This window comes from Cucurbita pepo, chromosome LG11, assembly GCF_002806865.2.
Source record: "Cucurbita pepo subsp. pepo cultivar mu-cu-16 chromosome LG11, ASM280686v2, whole genome shotgun sequence".
Taxonomy (NCBI): Eukaryota; Viridiplantae; Streptophyta; class Magnoliopsida; order Cucurbitales; family Cucurbitaceae; genus Cucurbita; species Cucurbita pepo.
The window spans coordinates 7,096,051-7,122,129 of NC_036648.1; the positions used below are offsets into that span (position 1 = coordinate 7,096,051).

The 26,079-nt window shown below is 39.3% G+C and overlaps 3 protein-coding genes across 4 annotated transcripts; 1 reads left to right on the forward strand and 2 right to left on the reverse strand.

The window, feature by feature from the left end:
* Positions 1 to 4,754: 4,754 nt before the first annotated feature.
* On the forward strand, positions 4,755 to 8,551 carry LOC111804751 (homeobox protein knotted-1-like 1). Of its 2 annotated transcripts, none has more exons than XM_023689532.1 (5): positions 4,755 to 5,283; positions 5,387 to 5,497; positions 6,586 to 6,739; positions 7,855 to 8,108; positions 8,198 to 8,551. In XM_023689532.1, the coding sequence occupies exons 1-5, from the start codon at positions 5,038 to 5,040 to the stop codon at positions 8,381 to 8,383; spliced, it is 951 nt and encodes a 316-aa protein (XP_023545300.1). In that variant the 5' UTR covers positions 4,755 to 5,037; the 3' UTR covers positions 8,384 to 8,551. The 2 variants fall into 2 exon arrangements, with proteins under 2 accessions (XP_023545300.1, XP_023545301.1); XM_023689533.1 differs by having other exon boundaries at positions 6,589 to 6,739.
* A 2,022-nt stretch (positions 8,552 to 10,573) lies between these two features.
* On the reverse strand, positions 10,574 to 12,021 carry LOC111804749 (nicotianamine synthase-like). The gene is made up of 2 exons (XM_023689530.1): positions 11,542 to 12,021; positions 10,574 to 11,207 (listed from the first exon to the last, which is right to left on the reverse strand). The coding sequence occupies exons 1-2, from the start codon at positions 11,969 to 11,971 to the stop codon at positions 10,657 to 10,659; spliced, it is 981 nt and encodes a 326-aa protein (XP_023545298.1). The 5' UTR covers positions 11,972 to 12,021; the 3' UTR covers positions 10,574 to 10,656.
* A 10,816-nt stretch (positions 12,022 to 22,837) lies between these two features.
* LOC111804760 lies at positions 22,838 to 25,943 on the reverse strand. The gene is made up of 2 exons (XM_023689550.1): positions 25,712 to 25,943; positions 22,838 to 23,504 (listed from the first exon to the last, which is right to left on the reverse strand). The coding sequence occupies exons 1-2, from the start codon at positions 25,797 to 25,799 to the stop codon at positions 22,864 to 22,866; spliced, it is 729 nt and encodes a 242-aa protein (XP_023545318.1). The 5' UTR covers positions 25,800 to 25,943; the 3' UTR covers positions 22,838 to 22,863.
* Positions 25,944 to 26,079: the final 136 nt, after the last annotated feature.

Genomic DNA, 26,079 nt, shown 5'->3' on the forward strand with positions numbered 1-26,079 from the left:
AAAACAAGAAAATGTGATGTGTAGGAAGTAGGACGTTAGTTGACTGTTAGTTATGGGTCCCACACAAGGACCAAATTAAATAAAATTAAAATAAGATTTCCTGAAAAAGAAAAAAGAAAGGACGTGGGGCCCACTAGGCCTCCCGCGCATCGCGCGCGATACTGTCGAGGTGTCAAAAAGCTTCTTTTTTTTGTGAAAATAATATTAAAATAAGAGAGAAGGAAATGGGGTGGTCTGTGTCAGCAGCTGTCTGATCTGTCTGCCACGTCAGCAAGTGATTGATTTATGGTAGAAATAAATGAAAAGAGATTTAGAGAGAAAGAGAGAGAGAGAGATAGTGGTGTGAATTGATGGGGCTTTCTAATGTCACCGGTCGTGTCGAGTTTGTTGATGTGACAGCTGACCTTCCCATCTCGCTACGTCATCCACGTATCCTCTCTGACTTTATTCGTACGCTTCCGCCTTCTTTACCTCACTGCCCCCAACTCTTCTCCTCTCGCCACGTGTCTTTTTTATTTATTTATTTATTCTGTTTGGGTCTGCTTGTTCCTTAATGGGCCTTTTTCTCTTGGGCTCCCACATTTAATGGGCCTCATTCCTTTAGGACCATTTTTTTTTAAGTTGAGTTTAGAAGGAATTTGGATCGACCAACCCTAGGGTGTTCGTAGATTGTATCGAGTTGGGTTGGATTGTTTTCGATTAGATTGGGTTGGGTCGGATCAGGTTAGGTTGGATCGAACCCGATAGACCTAACTCAATTGTTTAGATAGGGTTGAGTTGGGTTGGATTAGATTGGATTGGATTGGGTCGAATCAAGTTGGTTTGGTTCAATCTGATATAGGTTTAGGGGAACCTAAAATTGTCATTTATTTGAACCGAAGAGAATTCAAATAAGTATGAATTAACCCTAAGATTGATCAGGGTTTTCAAATCATGAGTTAAACGTACCGTATGAGAAGTTGTCAGTGTAGGCTCATCTTAAAAGGTATACTATCTTCAGTGTAAAGTATCCAATTATTTTTTCGGGTCATAATTAATTGTTTTGTAAAGTGTCTCGCTTCTATAACTCTCGAACATATTAAAAGATTATCGATATTGCTATGTAGGAATCTCAGCTCAAATTTTCTAAAATGTCACCTAATTTGGTGAACTTAAAAGATTTTCTGACGAGAAGAATAAGGTAACTGGTACATCGACTTAAGGTACAAATTTACTCGAACATAATTCGGTTGTAGAACGACCTACGTTAGTTCCAAAATTAGTTTATTAAACACTAAGATTTTTTGTGTGAAAATGGTTGATTCGGCCAAATACAGCAATTGACCTAACTTTAATGGTTTTGTCTGATATATTATACTTCATCGAGAGTTCAAGTGTTAATTCTCTCCCTTTCGTATCAGATTTGGCCTGTTCGTTTCCCTCTTCAACCAATGTGGAATCTCACAATCCATCTCTCTTGGGGTCCAGCGTTCTCGTTGGCATGCCACTCGGTATATAGCTCTAATATCATTTGTAACAGTCCAAGCCCACAACTAGCACATATTGTCTGCTTCGGCCCGTTACGTATCGACGTCAGCTTCAAGATATTAAAATGTGTCTACTAGGAAGAGGTTTCTATACCTTATAAGAAATGTTTCATTTCCCTCTTTAATCAACGTGGGATCTCGGTGGATTTGGGCTTGAATGGACCTTGTTGTGCATTGTGTTTACCATTATTAATTTTAGCCTTTCTTCGTTAAGAAATTAAATCGAATGTCATTTCGGGTGGTTTTTCCTTTATTTCATTCGTCAATGAAATAGTTTCAGTCACTTCTTCCGTGCAGATACTAGCAGACAAGCGACATCTTCATAGAGTCGGATTGCTAACAGATCAATGGTTGGGCAGGAGGTTGCCTCTAGCCGTCCCATTAGACAACATCGTCACATAAAGACATTGATCGTTAGAATTAGTAGATATGCATCGATACGTTTGTTAGGAGAGCATTAGTATAACCGTCCAAACCCACATCCAACTGATATTGTCCTCTTTAGGCTTTTTCCTTATAGTTTTTAGCTCAAGGCTTTTTTAGAAAGGAAGAAGTTTCCACACCCTTGTAAATAATGAATTGTTTGCTTCTCCAACCAAGGTAAGATTTCACAATCCACCTCCGTTCCAGGCCCAGCGTACTCGTTTCTCTCTCCAATCAATGTGGGATCTTACAATCCACCTCCCTTTGAGGCCCAACGTCTTCATTGACACACCTTCCAATGTCCACTCCCTCCCCCCATTCGGGGCCCAGCGTCCTCACTGGCATACCGTTCGGTGTCTAGCTCTAATACCATTTGTAACCGCTCAAATCCGCCACTAGCAGGTGTTGTCCTTTTTGGGACAAAACGGACAATATCTGCTAGTAGTGGGCTTGTGCTGTTACAAATAGTCTCAGAGCCAGACACCGAGTAATGTGCCAATGAGAATGTTGAACCCCTAAGGAGGGTGGATTGTAAGATCTCACATCGATTAAAGAGTAGAACGAAACACTCCGATTTTAAAATCGTGAGACTGACAACGATACGTAACAGACGAAAGTGAACAATATATGATCTCAAAATTATAAAAATTTAGAGTTAGTGATGAAACATTCGTTTACCGGTATAAATTATTTTTTCTTGGATCTTCGAGAATCGTGGTGGGAAGAATGAAGAACTCTTTTGACTTATAAACTACAAATCTTTCTCTAAATGTTCAAGTAATCTTCAAAGATCCAACTGATACTCAAAAATTTAAAAAAACCTGATTAGAATCTTCAACAGTGTGATTTTGGAGTAAATTAATTTGGGATAATGAAAGCTTTTTCTCCCAAAAAAGTAGCAATCATCTCTAACTTTTGACTCATTTCTTATTTAGCAAACACAAACAACAGCAGATCCAAGATTTGCCTCGGGAGACTCGAACTTAACCGCTCTGCTTTTGGAGATGATAGAGACTTTACTCGACGTCTCGAGCCATCTGGGTCAAGCGTCTCTTTTGATTTCTCTAAGTTAAGATAGAAGCTCGAATGAAAACGAATATTTCATATGAAAGAGTGTGCATCATGAGTTTTCGAGCTAGCCTATGTGCACAAAACAACCTACCTGATACCTCATCATTTGAGGTATCAAGGAAACTCAGAACCTTTTACTCAACTCACAACACTTATTGATCATCATGGACGGATATCCACGAGTGCTCGAGCTATAGTAATAACCTTTTACTATACTCACGACACTGATTGATCAAGCCAATCCACGACGGTTGAGATTCTCGATACTATAATAACGATATTGTTCGTATAACAACTCAAGTCAACCGCTAGCAGATATTATGTTATTTGATCTTACCCTCAAAATTTTTAAAACGCGTTTACTAAGGAGAGATTTCAACACCCTTATAAAGAATACTTCGTTCTCCTCCCCAACCGATGTGAGATCTCACAGTTCGCTTTCAGCCTAAGTCATCGTTCGTGATCATTACGTTATCTTTTCCAACTCTAATTGATTAAAAACTATAATTCGCTTCTTCTTTCAAGATGCCAATTGTTTTGGGTGCATATGAGCAAATTATTTGTTCTAAAGATCCCATTTTCATGCAATGAGTACAAACTTACAAGAAATTTAACTTCATTATCACATAGCAAAAGAGTTCTTGATTGAATATGCAATTTGTTGTTATCTCATGGATCTGCCAAACCAAGAAACCGACAGACAAAACAGCAAACAGCAGCAGCAGCAGCTCAGCTCAGCTAGCTGTGAACACAAAAACAAAGCATCTTTGTGTCTTCTTTTTTTCCATGAGTGGAAACCCTTCTTGTTGTTGTTTATGGAAAGGAAAAACAAAAAACAATTGAAAAAGAAAGAGAAATGAACAGTATATTAAAGATGGAGTTGATAGTAGCAGTGAGTTAGCCAATCAGATCATGAAAGCTGGAGGAATGTCACTTCAAACTTGGAGAGACAGAGCTATATGACCTCTACAAATACAGGCTAGAGCTTAGCCTTGTCAAATCCTTCTATCACCTGTTCTTTCATCCACATTTCTCAAAAACTTTCTCATTTCTTTACTCTTTTTATCTTATATCTTTCAATATGTTTGAAAAATCTTGTAGAAACTTGTGTTTTTGAGCAAGTTTTTAGGCCAAACAATGGTCTAAAACATGTTTTTTTCTCTGTTTCGTGCTTGTTTTGATGAACATTTGATCTGTTATTAGATGATATAATATCTTATTCTATAGATTGTTCATCGTTCTAAAAGGGTTCGTAGAGATTTATATATAAAGTGAGTTTGAGAGACCAAACGAAGATCTAAAACTATCTTTTAATGCATTGCCTGCTTGTCATTAGATGATATAATATCTTTTTCTATGGATTGTTCATCGTTCTTGAACGTTGTTTTTCTTGCGATGAGCAAAAGGGTTTGTTTTTATTTCTACACCTAGTTTAACCGGCCAAACAAAGGTCTAACACTATCTTTTACGTGCTACTTTTAATGAACATTTGACTCGTCATGAGATGATATAATCCCTTATTCTTGAACGTTGTTCTGACGAGAAACAACGAAGAAAGAAATATCGAAAACTTTCCCAAATGAGTAAAAGGGTTCGTTAAGTTTTTATATACAAAGTGAGTTCAACAGGCTAAACAAGGGTCTAAAACTATCTCTCGATAAACATTTGACCTGTTATTAGATGATATCTTATTCTACGAAATGTTCATCGTTCTTAAACGTTGTTCTCGAAAATTTTCCCAAACGAGCAAAAGGGTTTGTTAATTTTTAGATGGAAAGAGGCCTTGATGCACTCACTTTAGTTTAGAATGAGTATATGATGACAGAAATGGAATCCCCCCTTGAATTTAGCTGCCTCATAACATGTTTTTTTCTTAGTATCATCATTATTACATCAGTATCTTTTTTCTTTTTCTTTTTATAACCCAAACTTTCCTCACTCTCTCTCTAGGGATTTTAAGTTTAAGACAGAGAAAATTCAATCTTCCAAGCTTTGGAGTTTGAAGAAATTTGAAGAAATGGATGAGTTTTACAGGCTTAACAACCCTGTCATGGCCTCATATTCTAATGGTGTTCTTGGAGGTGAAGCCATTGCTAGCACCAGCTGTGGTGATATTCATGAAGCTCTAATGGTGGATGATGAACTGCTTCACCTTGAAGCAGAGCCCACCACTGGCTTGAACATGTCTGACATGATTAAGACTCAGATTATCAACCATCCCCTTTACCCCAAATTGGTTTCTGCTTACATTGAATGCCAAAAAGTTTGTAAATCTTCTTGTTTGAGGTGTTTTTGGATGTTTTTAGCAGTTTTTGAGGTTGTCTTGTGTTTGAATTTTGTTGTGTTTTGTGCTTGAAATGAACTAGGTTGGAGCTCCACCACAAGTGGCTTCTCTTCTTGAAGAAATTGGCCGTGAAAATCATCCTTCTAGATCTTGTATTGAGTTGGGAGCTGATCCTCAACTAGACAACTTTATGGTACTTTGTTCTTCAATTTCCTTTTGTTTTTTCAATCATTCTTGACAAGGAAATCTTAATGATTTATAGTTTAGATCTCCTAAGTTGTGAAACTTACGTATTGTTTTAGTCTCTAAACTCGGGTTATTCCGTTTTGATCCCGAGCCTCGAGATGATTTGTAGAATGAAAATGCTCTATTTATTGATGGGTGAACTACGTGTGTGGTGACGTTGACCATTCGTTGGTTGGAGAGAGAAACGAAGCATTCCCTGTAAGGGTGTGGAAACCTCTCTCTAGAAGACATGTTTTAAAATTGTGAGGCCGAGGGTCATAGTGGATAGTATCTGCTAGCGGTAGGCTTGGGCTGTTACAAATGGTATCAGAGCCAATCACTGGGTGGTGTGCGGTGTGTTAGCGAGGACACTGGGCCTCAAGGGGGATGGATTGCGAGATCCCACATCGGTTGGGGAGAGGAACGAAACATTTCCTATAAGGGTGTGGAAACCTCAGTCTAGAAGATGTGTTTTAAAACCGTGAGGCTGAGGGTCAAAGCTTACAATATCTGTTAGCGATGGGTTTGGACTGTTACAAATGATGTCAAAGCCAATCACTGGGTGAGGTGCCAGTGAGGACACGGTCCCAAGGGGATGAATTGTGAGATCCCACATTGGTTGGAGAGGGGAACGAAGCATACCCTATACAGGTGTGGAAACCTCTCCCTTGAAGACGTGTTTTAAAATCATGAGGCCGAGGGTCAAAAGTGTACAACATCTTCTAGCGATGGGCTTGGATTGTTACAAATTGTATAATCACCGAGCGGTGTGCTAGCGAGGACGCTGGGCTCCAAGGGAGATGAATTGTGAGATCCCGCATTGGTTGGAGAGGAGAACGAAACATTTCCTCCAAGGGTGTGGAAACCTCTCCCTAGAAGACGTGTTTTAAAATCGCGTTGCCGAGAGTCAAAGCTTACAATACCTGCTACGATAGGCTTAGACTGTTACACTTGGCCATAATTCGATAGAGCGGTTTTAAAATATCAGTTTGGTTAACTTTGTGCTGTTTTCGTTTTGCTTTCTAATATTTTATCTGATAATTGATTCTTGTGAAGGAGTCATACTGTGAGGTTCTTCATCAATATAAGAATGAGCTATCCAAGCCATTTGATGAAGCAGCCATGTTCTTGACCAACATTGAATTGGAGCTAAGCAACCTGTGTAAAGGATCGTTTACTGCAACGTCCGAATCTCGTTCCGTCATCAACGGTACGTTCTTCTTCCATTTTGGCTTTAAATCACATTGCTACTTTTGTCGAACAACAATGTTCGGGTTATGATCTTTATCCTTATCGCAATGACGAATCTTGTATGAACTTTAATGAAAAAGTTGTTCGTTTATGGAGATTCTACGGAGAGTGGAAACTCATAAACTGTAACGACCGATGCCCACAGCTAGCAGATATTATCCTCTTTAGGCTTGCTCGAAAATCGCTAGTAGATATTGTCCTCTTTGGGCTTTTCCTTCAAGGTTTTTAAAATGCTTATGTTAGGGAGAAGTTTTCACACCCTTATAAAGAATGTTTCGTTCTCCTCCCGAATTGAGGTGGGATCTCACAATCCACCCTCCTTCGGGGCCCAGACTGTCCAACCCCTTTGGGGCTCAGCCTCCTTGCTGGCACATCGCCCGGTGTCTGGCTCTAATACCATTTGTAACAGCTTAAGCCCACCGCTAGCAGATATTGTCCTTTCTAGGCTTTCCCTCTCGGGTTTCCTCTCAAGATTTTTAAAACGCTTCTGCTAGGGAGAGATTTTTACACCCTTATAAAGAATATTTCGTTCTCCTCTCCAATCGATGTGAGATCTCACAATCCACCCCCTTCAAGGCTCAGTCTCCTCGCTTGCACATTATTCGGTGTCTAGCTCTTATATCATTTGTAACGGCCCAAGCCCACCACTAGCAGGAATTGTTCTCTTTAGGTTTTTCCTCTAGGACTTTCCCTACGTTTTTAAAACACATCTCCTAGGGAGAGGTATCCACACCCTTACAAACAATATTTCGTTCTCCTCCCCAACCGACGTGGGATCTCACAATCCACCCCCCTTTGAGGCCTAGCATGTCCGCTCCCCCTTTGGGGCTCCTCACTAACACATCACCCACTGTCTGGCTCTGATACCATCTGTAACGACCTAAGTCCACCGCTAGCAGATATTGCCCTTTTTAGGCTTTCTCTTTTGGGCTTCCCCTCAAGGTTTTTAAAACACATCTACTCGGAGAGATTTCCACACCCTTATAAAGAATGTTTCGTTCTCCTCCCAACCGATGTGGGATCTCACACTGTCATTTATGTCGACTTCCCCTCATTTGTTCCATGTGTTTGTAGACGAAGTAGCCAAGACTCCAGAGGAAGAACCGAGCAGCTACGGGGAGGTAGAAACGACAGGGAATCACGAGCCGTTCAGCACACGAAAAACAAACCAAGACCTCAAAGAAATGCTGCTAAAGAAGTACAGTGGGTATCTAAGCAGTTTGAAGAAGGAATTCTTGAAGAAGAGGAAGAAGGAGAAGCTGCCAAAGGATGCAAGAATGGCTCTACTTGAGTGGTGGAGTACTCATTATAAATGGCCTTATCCTACAGTAATCTTTCAATCTCTACAAAAAAACCAATCATTTTGATGCACTTTTGTCTCTCTTTTTTGAAATTTTGTTGTTTATTGGTTTGATAGGAAGAGGAAAAATCAAAACTCTCTGTTATCACTGGTTTGGATCAAAAGCAGATCAATAACTGGTTCATAAACCAGAGAAAGCGGCATTGGAAGCCGCCCGAAGATATGCGGTTCATGCTCATGGACGGGGCTGGGGCCGGGGTCGGGGACGGGGAATGCATCAAAGGATTGAATCAGGCCATATAATTTGATTTAGCTTCTTCTGTAGTTTATCTTCTCTTCTTCCCCTTTGTTTTCTTTGGTTTTGTAGACTTAGAATTTCTCGACGTTAGACAGAAACACGTGAATATATTAGAACGTAAAAGTGTTTGTAACAACCCGACTTTCCGTACACGTATGTTTCAAACTCGTTACTTGAAACTGAAGATAATTTAGTAACCATGTTCAGGGTACATTGGTTGGAGAGAGGAACGAAACATTGCTTATAGGGTGTGAAAACCTTTTCCGAATGAATGTATTTTAAAATTGTGAGACTGATGGTGATATGTAATGGGCTAAAATGGATAATATCTATTAACGGTAAGCTTAGGCTGTTATTAATGGTATTAAAGTCAGATGTCACAATCGCACTTTGATGGCAACGGACTTGTGATTGTGCGGCACTCACTTCTCAACAATAAGTGAGTTAAGTCTATTTGTTCTTGCGTTGCCTACGGCCAAGCGACGTATGCTCGAATCTCCGGCTCTAGTTCAAGAAGAAAGTTTTAGAAAACGGGGTAGAGAGATTTTGAAAGAGAGTTTTGAAAGCAAAATTTGAGAAATTGGAAATAGTGTATATGGGCATGTAAGCAAAAAGGGAACAACAACGGCTTATTGCATATAAATATCGGGTAGGAAGAAGTTGACAATTAGTCATATCCCCTATAGTACATTTTGGGGCATTTTAACCCTTGTAGGTGTAGACACGATTTTGGTGAACGATTATACACCCTTATACTGACCCAATATGAAATGGTAAAGACTTATCTAAGATGAAAGCATGTAAAAGGGGTTTGGAACGGACATGCAACCATGGACAACACGTCCTGGACAAGTAAGACTGAAATATCTGGCATGCGGCCATTGACAACACGCCTTGGACATGCATGACCGTGAGACCAGACACCGTGGTGTGTCAGCGAAGATGATGGGCTCCCGAGGAGGGTGAGAACTGTGAGATCCCACGTTGGAGAGAGGAATAAAACCTTATTTATAAGGTTGTAGAAACCTTTCTCTAATAGACGTGTGCTAGCTAGTAATGTCAACGAGGACTCTGGGCCCCATGGGGTAAATTATGAGATCTCACATCGGTTGGGGAGGAGAACGAACCATTTCTTTGTAAAAGTGTTGAAACCTCGAAATCCCCAATCAAGTTATCGAACAGAAATGAAGTTCAAAATTAAACCTATTTTGAAACAAATTAAACCTATTTTCTAAAAATTTTAAACCTTAGTTATCGAACAGAAATGAAGTTCAAAATGTCCGGTAAAAATTTTACTTGATTTTAAAAAATAAAAAAAAACAAACCAGATAGATAACTCTCATTTCCTGTTTCCTCTTTCAGAATCATCGATTAAGTTCTCTAACTATGATCGGTAATTTTGAGACAACTCAGACCTATTTTTTAAACTTCTAAAACCCTAATTTTCGATAGAAATCAAGATCAAACAGTCGAGCAAAAATCTCATTTGACTAAAAAAAACGATAAAAACTCTTCTTTCCTCTGTCCTCTATTGAGGATTATTATTGGGAGTGAGTCCCACGTTGGCCAATTTAGTGGAAGATCATGGGTTTATAAGCGAGGAATACTATCTCCATTGGTATGAGGCCTTTTGGGGAATCCCAAAGTAAAGTCATGAGAGCTTATACTCAAAGGAGACAATATCATACCATTGTGGAGAGTCGTGATTCCTAACATAGTATTAGGGCATGCTCCTAGAGAAAGAGGTCAAGCCTCGATTAAGGGGGAGGCTGTTCGAGAGCTCCATAAGCCTCAGGGGAGGGAGGAATACTATATGCTTAAAGTGGACAATATCATACCATTGTGGACAGTCGTGATTCCTAACATTCTCGTACCAAAACATAGATTAGATTTTTAAACTATGAACGGTAATTCTGAGACAACTCAAAACTATCTTCTGAACTTTTAGAACTCCGATTATCGAATAGAAACGAAGATCAAAACATCGATTCGGTCACATAACAAAAGACGAGAGTTCTTGGAACCAAAAATGGTAGAAGATAAGGTTTTAGAATAAGCCAAAACACAAGTCCGTCTTTATTTATATATATATATATATATATATATATATATATATCCCTTAGACCAATCCTTTGTTCTTTCTTTACCCTTTTGGAATTCCTCAATTATTTTTGTTTTCCCAATTTGGAAAATTATTTTTGCACACATCCCAACCAAATCCTTTCATTTAGAATATTAAAAGACAATTTCAAACATACTTCACAATAATGCAACTATTTCAAGAAAGTTGTTCTTCTATGGCAAGCTCCTCGATCATGGGACCGAAGTCTTTAAACCCCGAGCACTTCTCGGCTAATATTATAGGGGCGTTAACTAAAACAGCTCGTTTTTCATCATCTGTGTCGTTGTCGTTATAATTATCGTTGTCAGGAACGAGATCAGTCACCTTTCTTGCAATAACAACGGAGTTTATAACTTCATCAGTAGGGTGAAATACGGACAAAATCTCGAACCCAGATGCTTCGACGTCACGAACGTCGACAACAGGGTAGAGAAATGCTCTAGCTCCATGTGCACTCCTTAGCATCAAATAAGCTCCGGGCGCCATGTGCTTCCCTAAATGCCTCAAAACCCTCCCTTTCTCTTCCTCCTCCAACCCTACCAATGCTGCTAAAAACACCACCTCGTACTCTCCAAACGCCTCCGTCACCTCCATTACATCTGCCGTGTGAAACACCATCCGCTTCGATAAATCTGAGTCCGAACAAACCAATTGCCCCGCCATGGTGTTTGCAGCTGGGTCGATGTCAAAGTTGTGGAAAATAGTACCTATTAAGAAATATAAGACGAAAAAGTTTATGAATTATTCTTAACATGGTATCAGAGCTAGATATACAAATCTACCATAATCTATCACATCACACCTCAATCAAAAAAAAAAAAAAAATTGAAAATATCTCACGATCTTAATAAGATGAACATGATATTAATCTAATAGGGTATCTAAGCCGATGAACCCGAATCCGGTATTTGGTAAAAAATAAATTGGGATCATCTCGAGGGAGCTTATTGAGAATCTCACGTTGAAAAGACGAGGATTAATTTTGTGAGATAATCTCATGTTGTTATGTAATACGAGCTAGTCAGCTAGCGTTTGAGTTACCCTTAAGATGAGTGGACGCCATGACAATGGAGGAAAGCGGGAGGGGGCCAGAGCCAACGAACGCAACGCTAGAGGGCACCCGACGACAATGAGAGGTAAGAATATCGAACTCGAGAAGCGAGAGCTTCAAGTAATTAGAGTAATAAGGAAAGATAGACAAGTTATGAATGGGATTCTCAAAGGAAGCCAAAATGGAAGAGAAATGAACTTCAAGAAGCGCCTCAGCGGTGGCGCAGAGACGGATGAGATGAGCCCTCATGGCTTGAAGTGGCTGAGGCAAAGAGGCGATATCAAGGCCAGGGGCGGGCGGGGAGCACGTGAGGACTAGTTGGGTGAAGAGAGTGTCGACATTTTTGGAAGGCTTGAGGCTAGCAAGGCTCGAGATTTGGTCGTACAGGGCGCACACTTCTCGCAACAGAGGGCCTTCCATGGCTAAACCAACAGGGGAATGGCTGGGAATTTTTTGGTGAAAGGATTACTCTTCTTTACACACTATGACAACATCCTTAGAGGTTCTACATTATTTATGCCCATTTCTGGGTCCCACTTTTGTTTTTTTTTTTAACCAAAAAACACTATTTTATTTTGGTTTTGTATTCCGAATATATGTGTGGTCGGGTTGCCTTACAGGTTCGGTTATTATTAACCTTTCAAGGTCGTGTCTAACAAGTTACATAAAATTACTATTTTCTGTTTGATGGTCAGTCTCTAATATTCTTTTTTATTTCACAGCTACTATAATAAAAAACTATAGACACGTTATAAAACCGTGAGGCTGAAAGCAGACAATATCTGTTAGTGCTCGCCTTGGGTGATTACAAATGGTATCAGAGTCAGACATTAGGCGGTATGTCAGCGAGGACGTTGGCCTTGAAGGAGAGTGAATTGTGAGATCCTACGTCGGTTGGAGAGGGGAACGAAATATTTTTTTTATAGGGGTGTGAAAACTTTTCTCCAATACACGCGTTTTAAAACCGTGAGGCTGACGGTGATATAGATAATGTCGGTTGACAGTGGGTTTTGGCTGTTACATTATATGTATTCCATTTATCTAGGTTGAAGGTTCAAATTCTATTAAAATTTCTTGCTACGTTAAATATAGAGTAAAAACGTCTCGAAATTCATAAAACTTTTTTTTTCTCTCGAGTCTCATTAATTTTAAACTTTTAGCTAATTATTTGTTTGATTATATATCAATTTACATAACATAATCAATTGTAATCGTGAAAATTATGTATTTCTCTTCGTCATTTACTTCAATATTCCAATATTACTTGGGCTCGAATTGAATCGAAACGAAACTAAAGATTAAACCTTGGTCAAGATGAATCACGAGTCAAAGAGCTTAAGGCACCAAACGGCAAGGTCGAGGCAGGTTTTCTTAGCTCAAAGGTGACCGTAAAATCACGAAAGGAAGGAAAAACTCATAAGTCATGTATTTACGCAGTTTTGCATCTTCAAGTAAACGGTTCAAGTAGAGTTTAAGATATTTGAATCTTGATGATAAATATTCGGTTCAAATTTGATCAGTTATCGGTCTAAATCGATCGATCGAGCTTTTCCAACTTAATTTCAAGAAAAATGAAACGTTGAATATTCGAAATGTCATGTTTCATGCATTGTTTTTGTTGGGATTTTCGACAAAAACTTTAAATTGAAAAATAATGTAACAAAACAAGCCAATTTTAAAACGACAAGTTACTAGATAATTTCATTTTTTTATTTAACATTTGATGTGACCTAGGAAGCATCGAAAAAATTAATTAATTTATTTATTTATATATTTCCATTTTTACTCCATTTCCAAAAATGGGACCGTAAATATACCAGATTAACTGAGTAATTGACATATACTCTTTTTCTTTAAGGTTAAAAATCTGATTCTCATCTCGTAATTACAACGAACCTAAATATTAATTTCGAGAGATTGTAGGAAAATTCTAATAGATACGCTCGTTCACAATAATTTTTTGAACAAAATAAAAAACATAACTAAAATACAAAATAGAAGCTCGGGGTCACATAAATTAAAAGAGTCAATTTAAATAAAGTCAATGGTCCCAAACTATACACGAAATGGCGTTTTAATCTAAGAGTACAAGTCACGTCATTTCATATGACTACAAAAAATTACCCGTTAGCCTTAATCATTAAAGTATCGTACTTTAGTCTTAATTATAATCGTCCATTCATTTATACATACCTTCGTCTAACTAATTGCTAAATAACGTCATTTTTATCCAAATTTTATTTAACAAAGTGTCACCTCATCGATATGTGTCGATCAAATTGTCACAAATAAATTATTTGTAAAAATTTGTGGATACGTTTTAACTAAATATTCCAAAAAATTGAATAAAATAAAATCAAATAAATTTATTTAATTTTATCCTTTAAAATTTCTTTAGTCAAATATATATATATATATATGGAAGAATTTGACTTCGTATAAAAAGTCAATCGATATTGGTCAACAACAAAAAAAAATGTCAACTGGATAATTTATTAAAAAATATATAATTAACGGTCAGCATGAATATATTTATGGATATTTTTACGTTTTAACGAATATATAAATAAAAAATTGTTTGAAGAATCTCGAGACTTGTTCTTTCTTTCACACCATAAACTCTCATAATATACCAAATTTATTTTTGGCTTATATCATTTGTTTGTCTTAACAAGAAAACTCATGAACTAATTAAAAAAAAAAAAATTAATTATTGACATTTATTAAAATATAAATTAAAATCTTAGTTTATGGTTATTTAAATTTTTTTTATCTTGAAATTAAATAATAATAATAATTTCATTTACTATGTTTGTAAGAAATGCAAAGAAATTAATTATTGCTCCCCCAAGATTTTTGTATTTTTTTTCTATTAAAAAAAATAAAAATAAAAAAAATTGACAATTTTAGAATTTTATAAATAATTAAGAGAGAAATATGGTGAAGGTAGATAGAGCTCTTTTAATCAAACTTTTTATTACTTTTATTATTATTTGGTTATTTATTTGGTTAGAGGCATGCCTCCGCACACATGTTTTGTCCGGTAACTGAATTTGATTTATATCCTAGACATGGGGCATTACAGATGGTATCAAAGCGACAGTTCTACCAATAAGATGTGGTTCGGGGACAAATCAAGGTAGAAGCTGGTAGACATTTCATTGTTAACAGTGCTTTACTTGAAGTAATTCTGTGTTGGGTGATTGACAATGTCGTAAGGATGCACGGGAATGTTGAGGTATACAAATGTCGAATCTGGATTCTGAATCCTAGACATGAGACACTACATGTCTTCACTCCGTCTCTTCTAGCTACTCACGGGGTCAATGTATTTATTCACATAACCCATGACTCATGCATGTCGCATTAAATATCTCCTTCCATAAATGAAATTATGGATAAAAATTTTATATTCCAATTTTGCCCTTGACGTTTTAATTTATACAGGTAACGTCTGTTTGCATATGGATCGAGAATAAATAATAATAATCAATATGGACCATACGAATAAAAAATAATAATAATTAGAAAAATTATGATATTATTTAGTGTTGATTGGCCAAAAAATGAAAGTGAAATTTGAGCGAAAGGCCTCCACTTGTCCCAATGGGTGTGTGAATGGCACACTCCACACCAAAATGTGGCCTAAAAGCTTAGAGAGTGATGGGATATAGGGCTTTGCTTTGAGTTACACCATTATATATTTTCTTCCTTCCAAAAATGCCCTTATCTTCCAAATTCATATTATAGTGACATTTCATCTTTATTTTGTCCCTTTCTTCATATCTATTATATCTTCATCATTCCTCAATTATTTTTCATATTACTTTTTCTTTTTTTCTTTTTCCGAAACCCGACACCGTAACCCTGATGAGAATACATAATGGGCCAAAGCAGACAATATTTGCTAGCGTTGGGCTTGGACTGTTATAAATGGTATCAGAGTCAAACACCAGGTGGTTTGCTAGCGTGGACGCTGAGCCCCCAAGTGAGGTGGATTGTGAGATCCCACATTGGAGAGGGGGAAGGAAGCATTCTTTATAAAGGTCTGAAAACTCCCTAGTAGACTTGAGGACATTAGGCCCGGGCCCCGAAGAAAGGTGGATTGTGAGATCTCACATCGCTTAGAGAGGGGAACGAAGCATTCCTTATAAGGGTGTGGAAACATCTCTCTAGTAGACACGTTTTAAAACCGTGAGACTGATGACGATAAGTAACATGCTAAAGCTGACAATATTTGCTAACGACGGCCTTAGGCTGGTACGTACAATGCATTTCTTTCTAGCCTACGTTAATTCTCATATCTAAAAAAGTCGTATATATATGTTAAAGTAATGTACTTTTTAAATTGAAGGGTTTAAACTATGATCCAGTAGTGAAAGTTTAGGGTTTTGATCGATATGATTATTAGTTCGAGATCTTAAGTAACTCATATAAAAAGAACTTTCATCGACGGGTTTTGTTCCCAACAACGACATTAATGGTCACCGACAAGCGTATGAATGATCTACAAGACACTAATGTGTGTACTTGGTTAGCATTGCTATAAACATATGCTGTTACATTACATGAAGTTCATCAACAAGATGTATTAATTCTAAGTTAGAACTAACCTCCAAGCTCCAACATGGCTATGCAATTACTTTGATTTCTTGTCAGAACCAGCAGAATTGCTATCAACAATTGATGTAGCAGCTAGTTCAATCAGCATCTCATACTCAATCTCATTAGACTTGTAATTCATCTTGAAACCACTTTGAATCCATGATTTGATACAAAGGAGAGCTGGTGTGGTATCATGAGGCATACAATATCTTTGTTTCTCGACGTTGTCGCCTCTCCCACAGAACAGATCTTCAGGAGCCACCGACGTTGCCTGCATGGCCAAGAAGTCTCGAGCCATAACAGAAAGTCGTGGATAGCGTGTGCTATTAACCTTCCACCATTCTAGAACATCTGTTGGTATTGGAGCTGGAGGCTCTGATAAATACTGTGTTAGCTCATCCGTGGCGTTGCTCGTGCTCGCCCTTCGCTTCTTTCTAGCGATTTCCTCAGCGAAACAGACGCTCTCTCCGTCCTTGATCTCGTGAGCACTATAGCTACTGGTCAGTGATAGGAAGTGGTTGGAGGAATAGTGTATTATGAAATGAGATCTGGCTTCTTCCGAGTGATTTCTTGAGTTGAGACTTTCTGGAAGCAACTCGACTTTGATTCGAGGATCGAGAATTGCGGTGATGTATGTGGCAATGTTGCAAACTTGATGGCTATAATTCTTGGCTTTCTTGGCCATGTCTTCGGCAGCAGTCTTTAGCCAATCCGGGTTGTGTCGAGAATCTCGACAGGCGGCGATAGTCTCGGAAATATGATCCATGAAGAACAGAACTAACCCAACAGTTGGGACCTTATTTGTGCATATGTTGTTCGTGGTTTTGTAAAAGGAACTATGTTCTTCTCGGCAGAGTTTAAAAGCATTTTACTGCTAAGTGTTTCCTCGTACTTCCTGATAACAGCTGCCATGGATTTCCCTGCCTACATATGAATTAGAACTTCACGTAAACTTAGTTGACCAACCATTATAAACATGACTAGGAGAAACAAAATATTGATATATATAGTTAGGCCGTTCATATCAGTTCGTGATTACAAGGTATCCGTCTTTAGATGTTATAACAGTCCAAGCCCACCACTAGCGGATATTGTCCTCTTTGGGCTTTTCCTTTCGGGTTTCCACTCAAGGTTTTTAAAACGTGTCTGCTAGGGAGAGGTTTCCACACCCTTATAAGGAATGCTTCGTTCCCCTCTCCAACCGATGTGAGATCTCACAATCCACTCCCCTTGGGGGCCAGGGTCCTCACTGGCATACTGCCTAGTGTCTGGCTCTGATACCATTTGTAACAGCCCAAGCCCACCACTAGCAGATATTGTCCTCTTTGGACTTTCCCTTTCGGGCTTCTCCTCAAGGTTTTTAAAAAGCATCTGCTAGTAAGAGGTTTCCACACCTTTATAAGGAAAGCTCCAAGCCTCTCCCAACTGATGTGGGATCTCACAATCCATCCCCCTTGGGGCCCAACGTCCTCGCTGGCACGTCACCCAGTATCTGGCTCTAATACCATTTGTAACAGCCCAAGCCCACCCACTAGTAGATATTGTCCTCTTTGGACTTTCTCTTTGGGGTTTCCCCTCAAAGTTTTTAAAAGGCGTTTGCTAGGCTAGTAGGAGGTTTCCACACCCTTATAAGAAATGTTTCGTTCCACTCTCCAACTGATGTGAGATCACAATCCACCCCCCTTGGGGGGCTAGTGTCCTCTCTGGCCACAACCCAGTGCTGGCTCTAATACCATTTGTAACAGCCCAAGCCCACCGCTAGGAGAGGTTTCCACAACCCAATGCGTCTGTTAAGGAGAGGTTTCCACACCTTTATAAGGAATGCTTCGTTCCCCTCTCCAACCAATGTGGGAAATCATTTCACGAGTATGAAAAATTTTAGATATAAGAGAAAATACCTTGCGTACTATATCGAGCATCTGATAATTTCCACTCCATCTTACAGAACAATCAAGTGGAAATTTCCAGTTACCTTCTTGATAAACCGTAGAAAATCGAACAAAATCCTCAGAGATATCCAAGCAGGCATTCATTTCCTGTACAAACTCCCGAACTTTTGGAATTATTGCTTTTGTAGGCCTTAATCCATCATCTAAGATCAAGTTTAGAGTACGAGCAGCACAAGGAATATAACAGAAACGCCCAACTTTCTGACCATCCAAATGCTCTTTCAAAGCATGACAAGCATGCATGGCATCTTGGCTATTGTCATGAGTACACGAAAGGATTCTACCTTCTATGTTATACATCTTAAGAATTTTCACAATAGAATGAAAGATCTCGAGACCTCCTCGAGGATACGGTACGTGAGAGATATCGAGAAGCACCTTCTGGAACGACCAGCTTTCATCAATCCACTGACATGTAACACTCATAAAAGAAATTTGATCATAGGAATCCCAGAAATCAAGAGTGACCGAGATTTTCGATGAAACATGTTCCAACGAGGCTCGTACATCTTCTTGAATGCTTCGGAAAACTCCCCGAATAACTGCTTTATACTTTTCGGCCGGCCATAGTTGAATAGATGGATTAAGAAACTTATAGGAGTTGGCTAACCATTTTTCTTCCATGGTTGAAGGAGGGAGAGAAGATAATATAAGCCACTTAATTATCAACCAGTTCAAATGATCATAATCAATCTGTTGTGGTTTCCACTGAGTTTGAGATTTCTTGAATATGGTGATAGGCTGTGGTGCTGGATTACTGATAATATCACCCGACCCTGGATGTCGATTACTTAGGTGTCGTCTCAAATTGCCTGTTCCAATGAAAAGATTTATCATCACAAATGAAAAGACAAACAGGTGCTAAAATAATGGAGCAAAACTGTGAGATCCCACGTTGGTTGGGGAGGAGAACAAAATACCCTTTATAAGGGTGTGGAACCTCTCCAGACGCGTTTTAAAAACCTTGAGGGGAAACTCGAAAGGGAAAGCCCAAAAGAACAATATCTGTTAGCGGTGGGCTTAGGCCGTTACAAATGGCATCAGAGCCAGACACCAGGCGATGCGCCAACAAGGATGCTGGGCCCTGAAGGGCACCGACTTGGTGGGGGTCCCACATCGATTGGAGAAGGGAACGAGTGCCAACGAGAACGTTGGGCCCCGAAGGGGGGTGGATTATGAGATCCCACATTGATTAGGGAGGAGAACGAAACACCCTTTATAAGGGTGTGGAAATCTCTCCCTAGCAGACGCGTTTTAAGAACTTTGAGGGGAAACTTGAAAGGGAAAAGCCCAAAGAGGACAATATCTGCTAGCGGTGGGCTTGGGCCATTACAGATGGAATCAGAGTCAAACACCAAGCGATGTGCCAGCAAGGAGGCTGAGCCCCGAAGGAGATGACATGAGGCGATGTGCCAAGGACACTAGGCCCCGAAGGAGAGTGAATTTGGTGGGGGGTCCCACATTGATTGGAGAAGGGAACGAGTGCCAACGAGGACGTTAGGCCCTGAAGGGGATAGATTGTGAGATCCCACATTAGTTGGGGAGGAGAACAAAACACCCTTTATAAGGGTGTGGAAACCTCTCCTTAGAAGACGCGTTTTAAAAACCTTAAGGGGAAGCCCGAAAGGGAAAGCCAAAGAGGACAATATCTACTAGCGGTGGGCTTAGACCGTTACAAAAACAAATTCTAGAACACAAAACTCTTTTAAGTCGAACCTCAGCATCATGTTTTGTAGTAAAAATTTACAACGCCAATGGAAGAAGCTCGATTGCTCCACGTAGAATAATTATAATGCATTTTCAAGCATTCTGATTCATAATCAATCAAGAAATAGTATTGCAATTACCAGTAGTCGTTCCAATGCAGTAGCTCTGTCCACAAAACTTGCATCTTCTGCTTTTCCTATCAGCAGCAGTCTCAAAAAATTTGAGATAAACTGATGTCAATGTCTTTTTTCTTGGCTTTGCTGAAGGAGTTGGATTCCCCTTGTCAGACGAGCCCAAATCGATATCAATCGGGTCAATGCTTGGTATCAGTGACATATCCATCGTGGACTTGGGTTCCAAATCTAGTTGCAGGAACACAAAGAAAGGCTACATTCATTAAAATGAACTATCTTAACTTTGCACAGAGCCAACATTCAACGAAGCAATACACAAACAAGACCATTGGCAAATTACATCATACATAAGTATATGAACACCTTTTTTGAATGCATTATTCACATTCCAGCAAAAATGAAATAAGAAATGGGAAGGATAGAAAAGAAGAATCGAACATCAAGGCCATTTTCGATCCTGTTGATTGGACGTCGAATGGTCATTTAAGTTCTTGAGCTGGGAATTTTAAGCCTTTAACATTTAGTACTTTCAAAATGTACTTTCTGATAGTATTTCTAGCTGTTTGTTTTCTGCTTAGCTTTTCCATTGAACATTGGAAGGTCTATTTTCATTCAAAATTCTTGATCTTCCACGTTCTGCGGCTAGTTGAGGTTCAAACCTTCAAGCCTTTCAGGTTCTTGAAAGCCAAAAGCAGGTTGTTGGGGTGGTAGTTTTTTTCCTTGATTGAACTATCCAATTCTTGGAATCTCGGGCTTCAAATCGAGGATCGATGCTCTGTTTTGAGCAAGAAAGACCAAATAGGACAATATTTGCTAGCGGTGGGCTTGGGCTGTTACAAATGGTATCAGAGCCAGACATCGAGCGCTGTTCCAGCGAGGAGGCTGAGTTTCGAAGGCGGTGTACACGAGACGATGTGCCAGCAAGGACGTTGGGCCCCAAATGGGGGTGGATTGGGGAGGTCCCACATCGATTGGAGAAGGGAACGAGTGCCAACAAGGATGTTGGGCCTCAAAGAGTGGTGGATTGTGAGATCCCATATCAGTTGGGGAGGAGAACGAAACATTCTTCATAAGGACGTGGAGACCTCTCCCTAGCAGACACGTTTTAAAAACCTTGAGGAAAAGCTCGAAAGAGAAAACTCAAAGAAGACAATATCTGCTAGTAATGCGGTCTTGATTGTTTTGGTTTAGTGTAAGCTGCTCCAAACTACCCCTCATGTTCTTCCCTTGAATCCTCCATCAACGGCAAGCGTCGAGTCAAGGATTCAGGCAAGAGACTAAAAGGTTCTACACCAAACTGAACTGTGTCAAGATCACTCAAAACCATGGGATTCCTTTTCCCAACCATAAGGTCCCTTCAGAAACAGAGTGCTCAAACAAAATTGGAGTAATTTTATTGATGATAATGCATCATTCAGTCTAATCTCTAAGTATTTACAGAGGATTTAAGTCTGGAAAAGCTAATAGAAAGTAAACAAATGATCAATTTAAACAATCCCAGTCGGTTAGTTGGTGATTTCAAGCTCATTTACTGATCACAAAGCTACATAATACTAACGCCATCAACAATCACTCTATCTCAACAAGCATTCAAGCTACAATCCAAATAAGAGCAGAAACTAAGAACATTAAAACAAAAGATTTCAGCAGCAGCAGCAGCTGAAGTAAACGACTTACCCCGACATACATGGAACTGAAAGCTGAAACATGAACACTTCCGCCCCTTATTCTAACGAGGAGCCAATTGTCAAAAACGGAACTCCATTGAAGGGTTCTTCCTAAAGACGGCCGAAGAAACAGAAACCCATTTCCCAATTTGAACAAAAACTCGAACCCACCACGTTGGAGGAGTCGAAATGGGTAGTAAATTAGGAAGGAAACTTCAGTGAAACTTTTGACGAGTTGGGTTCGTCGGAAGCCGGAAAATGGGTCTGATCAAACACTTGCGCAGCGATGGAGGGAAGAAGGTTGGAGCGGCGCAAGATGGATCCTAGCCGGATCAAAGCCGAGAGAAAGAGAGTTGAAAAGTAAAAGGGGGCTTTGAGCAGAGCCGCTTAGCGATCTGGGTGGGGACTGAGCGAGCTTGAGTGGAGAGAGCGAGAGAGAGAGCGCAAAGGGTTTGGATTTGGAATTAGGGTTTGGATTTGGAATTGGGGTTTGGGATTGGGATTGGCTCGGCTGCGAATTTGGCCATTTTTTTGTTCTTGCTTCGCCCCTAATTTGTAAAGCCAGCTTCGTGTTTCCGTCTTGGCGCCGGACTAATGGCGCGTGCTCGCCACTTCGTCAATCGTCTAGCCAGCTGAGCTTCTCTTCATCATCGCGTTCCTTACATTTAAGTTCCATTTTGTTTTTGTTTTTTCTTTTCTTTCTTTCTATTTTGATTTTCAACTTCGTCACGCCTAGTTAAATAGGGTTGGGTTATATTAGTCTAGTTAAATAGGGTTGTGTTATATTAGTCGTCTCTAGTTCCATCCTTTAGTTCCATCCTTGTCTCATCCAACCATACTCTCCAAACCGAGTGTTTCAAGTGTTTCATATCTAATCTCAGTCTCTCTCCATGCTTTCGCACCCCACCATCAGTAGAAACCTAGAGAGCTGCATTCGCTTTTGACATTCCTTCATAGATCTCTGAATTTCACCCCTACACCTGAGATAACGCTCTCCTCTATCTCACCCAAGTGAATGGATTTCAAGAATATTTCACTGTCTATATACATATACACATTCATACGTAGCTTCTTTTAGAAATTTAGAAGAAAATTTATGTTATTAGAAATTATGTTGAATATTATATTATATTTTTTAATTACAAATATTACTCGATTAATTATAATGTTTTATATTTTTTTTAAATGAGAGTTATACCTTAACGTGTAATATATAATTCTGCAAGTAAAACCAAAAGACCATCAAATTCCTATGATTCTTCACAACCTTCAAAGCTGACATAAATAGAAGCTTTGTTAACCCGGGAGTCCAAAAAAGCCTCATTTCCAACGTAATCTTCCTTTTCATGAACAAAATTGGGTAAGAAATGCACTACAACATCATATGCCATCACTCCCATTCTACCTCCAATCCAACTACCTAAATGACTTCCTACAAGGTAGCCAAGCCTCCCGAGCCCTTGCTCGCCGATGAAGCCTCCCGAGTATGCGCCAACGAGCGTCCCCGAGCCCCTGAGGAGCCCTTCTGTTACAGTACCGCTATAGTATAGAGCTTTAAAAAAGTCCCATCCAGAAGAGATGATCAGCCCTATGATGCGTTTCGCTTGTTGCTTTGTCACCTCTGCTGCCTTAACTCCCTCTTTCCATGCGTGTTTTGCTGCATCATTCACAGACATTCCCTCTGTCACTGCGTCGGCCAGGGCGGTCTCGAATGCTTCGCGTTGTACTGTCTCGACATGAGCGGTTTGGATGTTGTAGAAGTAGAGCTTTGCCCCCTCCTTCACACCACAAGCAAGTAATCCAGAACCCATGTCGAAACAATTCAAGAATGTGATCTTTCCACTCTGGGATGAAGCTTCCTCCCTAACCAGATCATGTCGACATTTCTCCACTATGAAAAAGAAACTGTGAATACTACAAAGTATGTGAAAAACTGTGGAACAAACATATATCTAATGATATAATATGACAAACGTTCGAATACTTAGTAGATCCATAAAAGAATATAAACACCCTCGATGATTCGGTCTACTAAACAAAACCCACATCCAAGACATAAAAACGGTTGGAATTGATGGAAGCGGAAGTAGAAGCAAGATCGATCGCACTCACACACCTACGAACAGAAAGAAACAAAGGAGAGAAGAAATTCTCGAGCCAGCTTTGTGCTTTGACCTGGATGACATTCTATATCATGTACCCATGTTCCTATACGTATATCAGCGAACGGTATGCAATTTCCTATTTGAGAATTTAGATCAAGTATCTTATATCTAGTTGCAGGGGGCGTGGCCAAGAAACAGTGAGCTGACTCACTACATCCATGAATGGTAGCCAATCACTATAACCAGAGTGTTTACAAGTGTATCTCTTACACTCTCACACTGTAAAGTCTCACTTTCACAATTGCCTTTAAGTAAATACAAAATGACACTCACTCCGCATCCATAATAATACTAGACAAACCTTGAGTTGTGACTACGTTATGATCCATCCAAAAAGCAAAAACAATCGAGTCCAATAGATTCATGAACCGAAGTAGGGAATGTACCAAAAAATATTTATCAATCCAAGTATTCATGAATCTAAAAGATTCCTTGACCAAATCTTTATGACAATTCTCAAATCGAATCATTGGTTGGGAGGGAGTCCCACATTGGCTAATTTAGGGAATGATCATGGGTTTATAAGTAGGGAACACATCTTCATTGGTATGAAGCCTTTTCCCCAAACACAAAGTCACGAGAGCTTATACTCAAAGTGGACAATATCATACAATAGAGAGTCGTAATTCTAACATTAGATACATAACTTTTATTCCTAAACATGATACTTAAGTTCTTCCAACACCTATCACCATTAAAATTAAGTTCTTCCAACACCTATCACCATTAAAATTCCTCTTCCAGATCAATAATACAATACATAAACACTTGGGGAGTTCAATAATCACTGTAAACTCGGCAAAGGGGTTGATGTAATCGCTTTGATGTTTAGTTCTACACTTTTTAGAAGTGTTTTTAAGTGTTTTTTTTAACAATCACTCAGATCAAGAACAGTCTACAAGAGCTTTTTCATAAAGCACTTTAAGAGCTTGTAATTTTTCCTAAGAACACTTTAATTGGTTCTAGTGCAAAAGAAACAAAGAAACAGTCAGAAAAACAAGTTCTAGATGTAAGATTTCACCAAATAAACAACAGGAATTGACCATAAACTGGTTTTAAGATGTGAAACAAAAGATATGAGAAACTCAAGCAAGATCAAGAGAAATCAGCACAATAGTTCTGTTCCATTAAGATTTTCCAAACCCTACGGCCTAAGCCCACCGCTAGCAGATATTGTCCTCTTTAGGCTTTCACTTCCGAGCATCCCCTCAAAGTTTTTAAAACGCGTCGGCTAGGGAAAGGATTCTACACCCTTATAAAGGGTGTTTCGTTCTTCTCCCCAACCGATGTGGGATCTCACAATCTACCTCCCTTCAGGGCTCAGCGTCCTCACTGACACTCATTTCTTTATCCCATCGATGTGGGACCCCTACCAAATCCACCTCCCTTCAGGGCCTAGTGTCCTACCAAATCCACCTCCCTTCAGGGTCTAGTGTGCTTACTGGCACACCGCCTCGTGTCTACCCCCTTTAGGAAACAACCTCCACACTGGCACATCGCCCAGTGTCTGGCTCTGATACCATTTGTAACGGCCCAAGCCCACTGCTAGCAGATATTGTCCTCTTTGGGCTTTTACCTTCATGCTTCCCCTCAAGGTTTTTAAAACGCGTCTACTAGAAAAAGTTTTTCACACCCTTATAAAGAGTGTTTCGTTCTCCTCCCCACCGACGTGGGATCTTACCCTCACAAATTCTAATTCTATGAAACAAGAAACCAAGAAACAAGATTACTACTAGTATTTCACCAATTCAAGACACCTGCAACAAACCCTAACAGAGAAATACGAAGATTTCCACTACTTTCTTCCTCCACCATTCTCGAGTAACAAGTAAAATCAAATATCCAGAAAAGAAAAGGAAAAGATCAATAACTATTGATTCAAGTACTTTCTAAAACAAATTTACATCAGAGTTTCGATCTAAATCAAACGTACCTATGAAACTGAGGGCGATGGCGCCGATTATAAATACCAGAAATTGAACGCACTTCTTCGCGAAATCGAAATCGAAATCGAAACCCATGGAAGTTCTTGAAGCTCATGAACAACGAGAATGCTCTCCAATTCGAATCTCGGTAAGAAAATGCTAGTTTGGTGAGAAATTTACACGAGAATTCCAAATATGTGGAAGAGAAATAAGAACTGGAAGAAAGACTCCCTAAAATGAAGCAAGTGAGCTTTGCTGCCTATTGCCGTTAGGTTTTTGTTTTAATTATGAATACCCGCCATTTGTTTAAAATAAATAAATAAATAAATAATAATGTCAAAATATTAATTTTATCTTTAAAATATTATTTTTATCT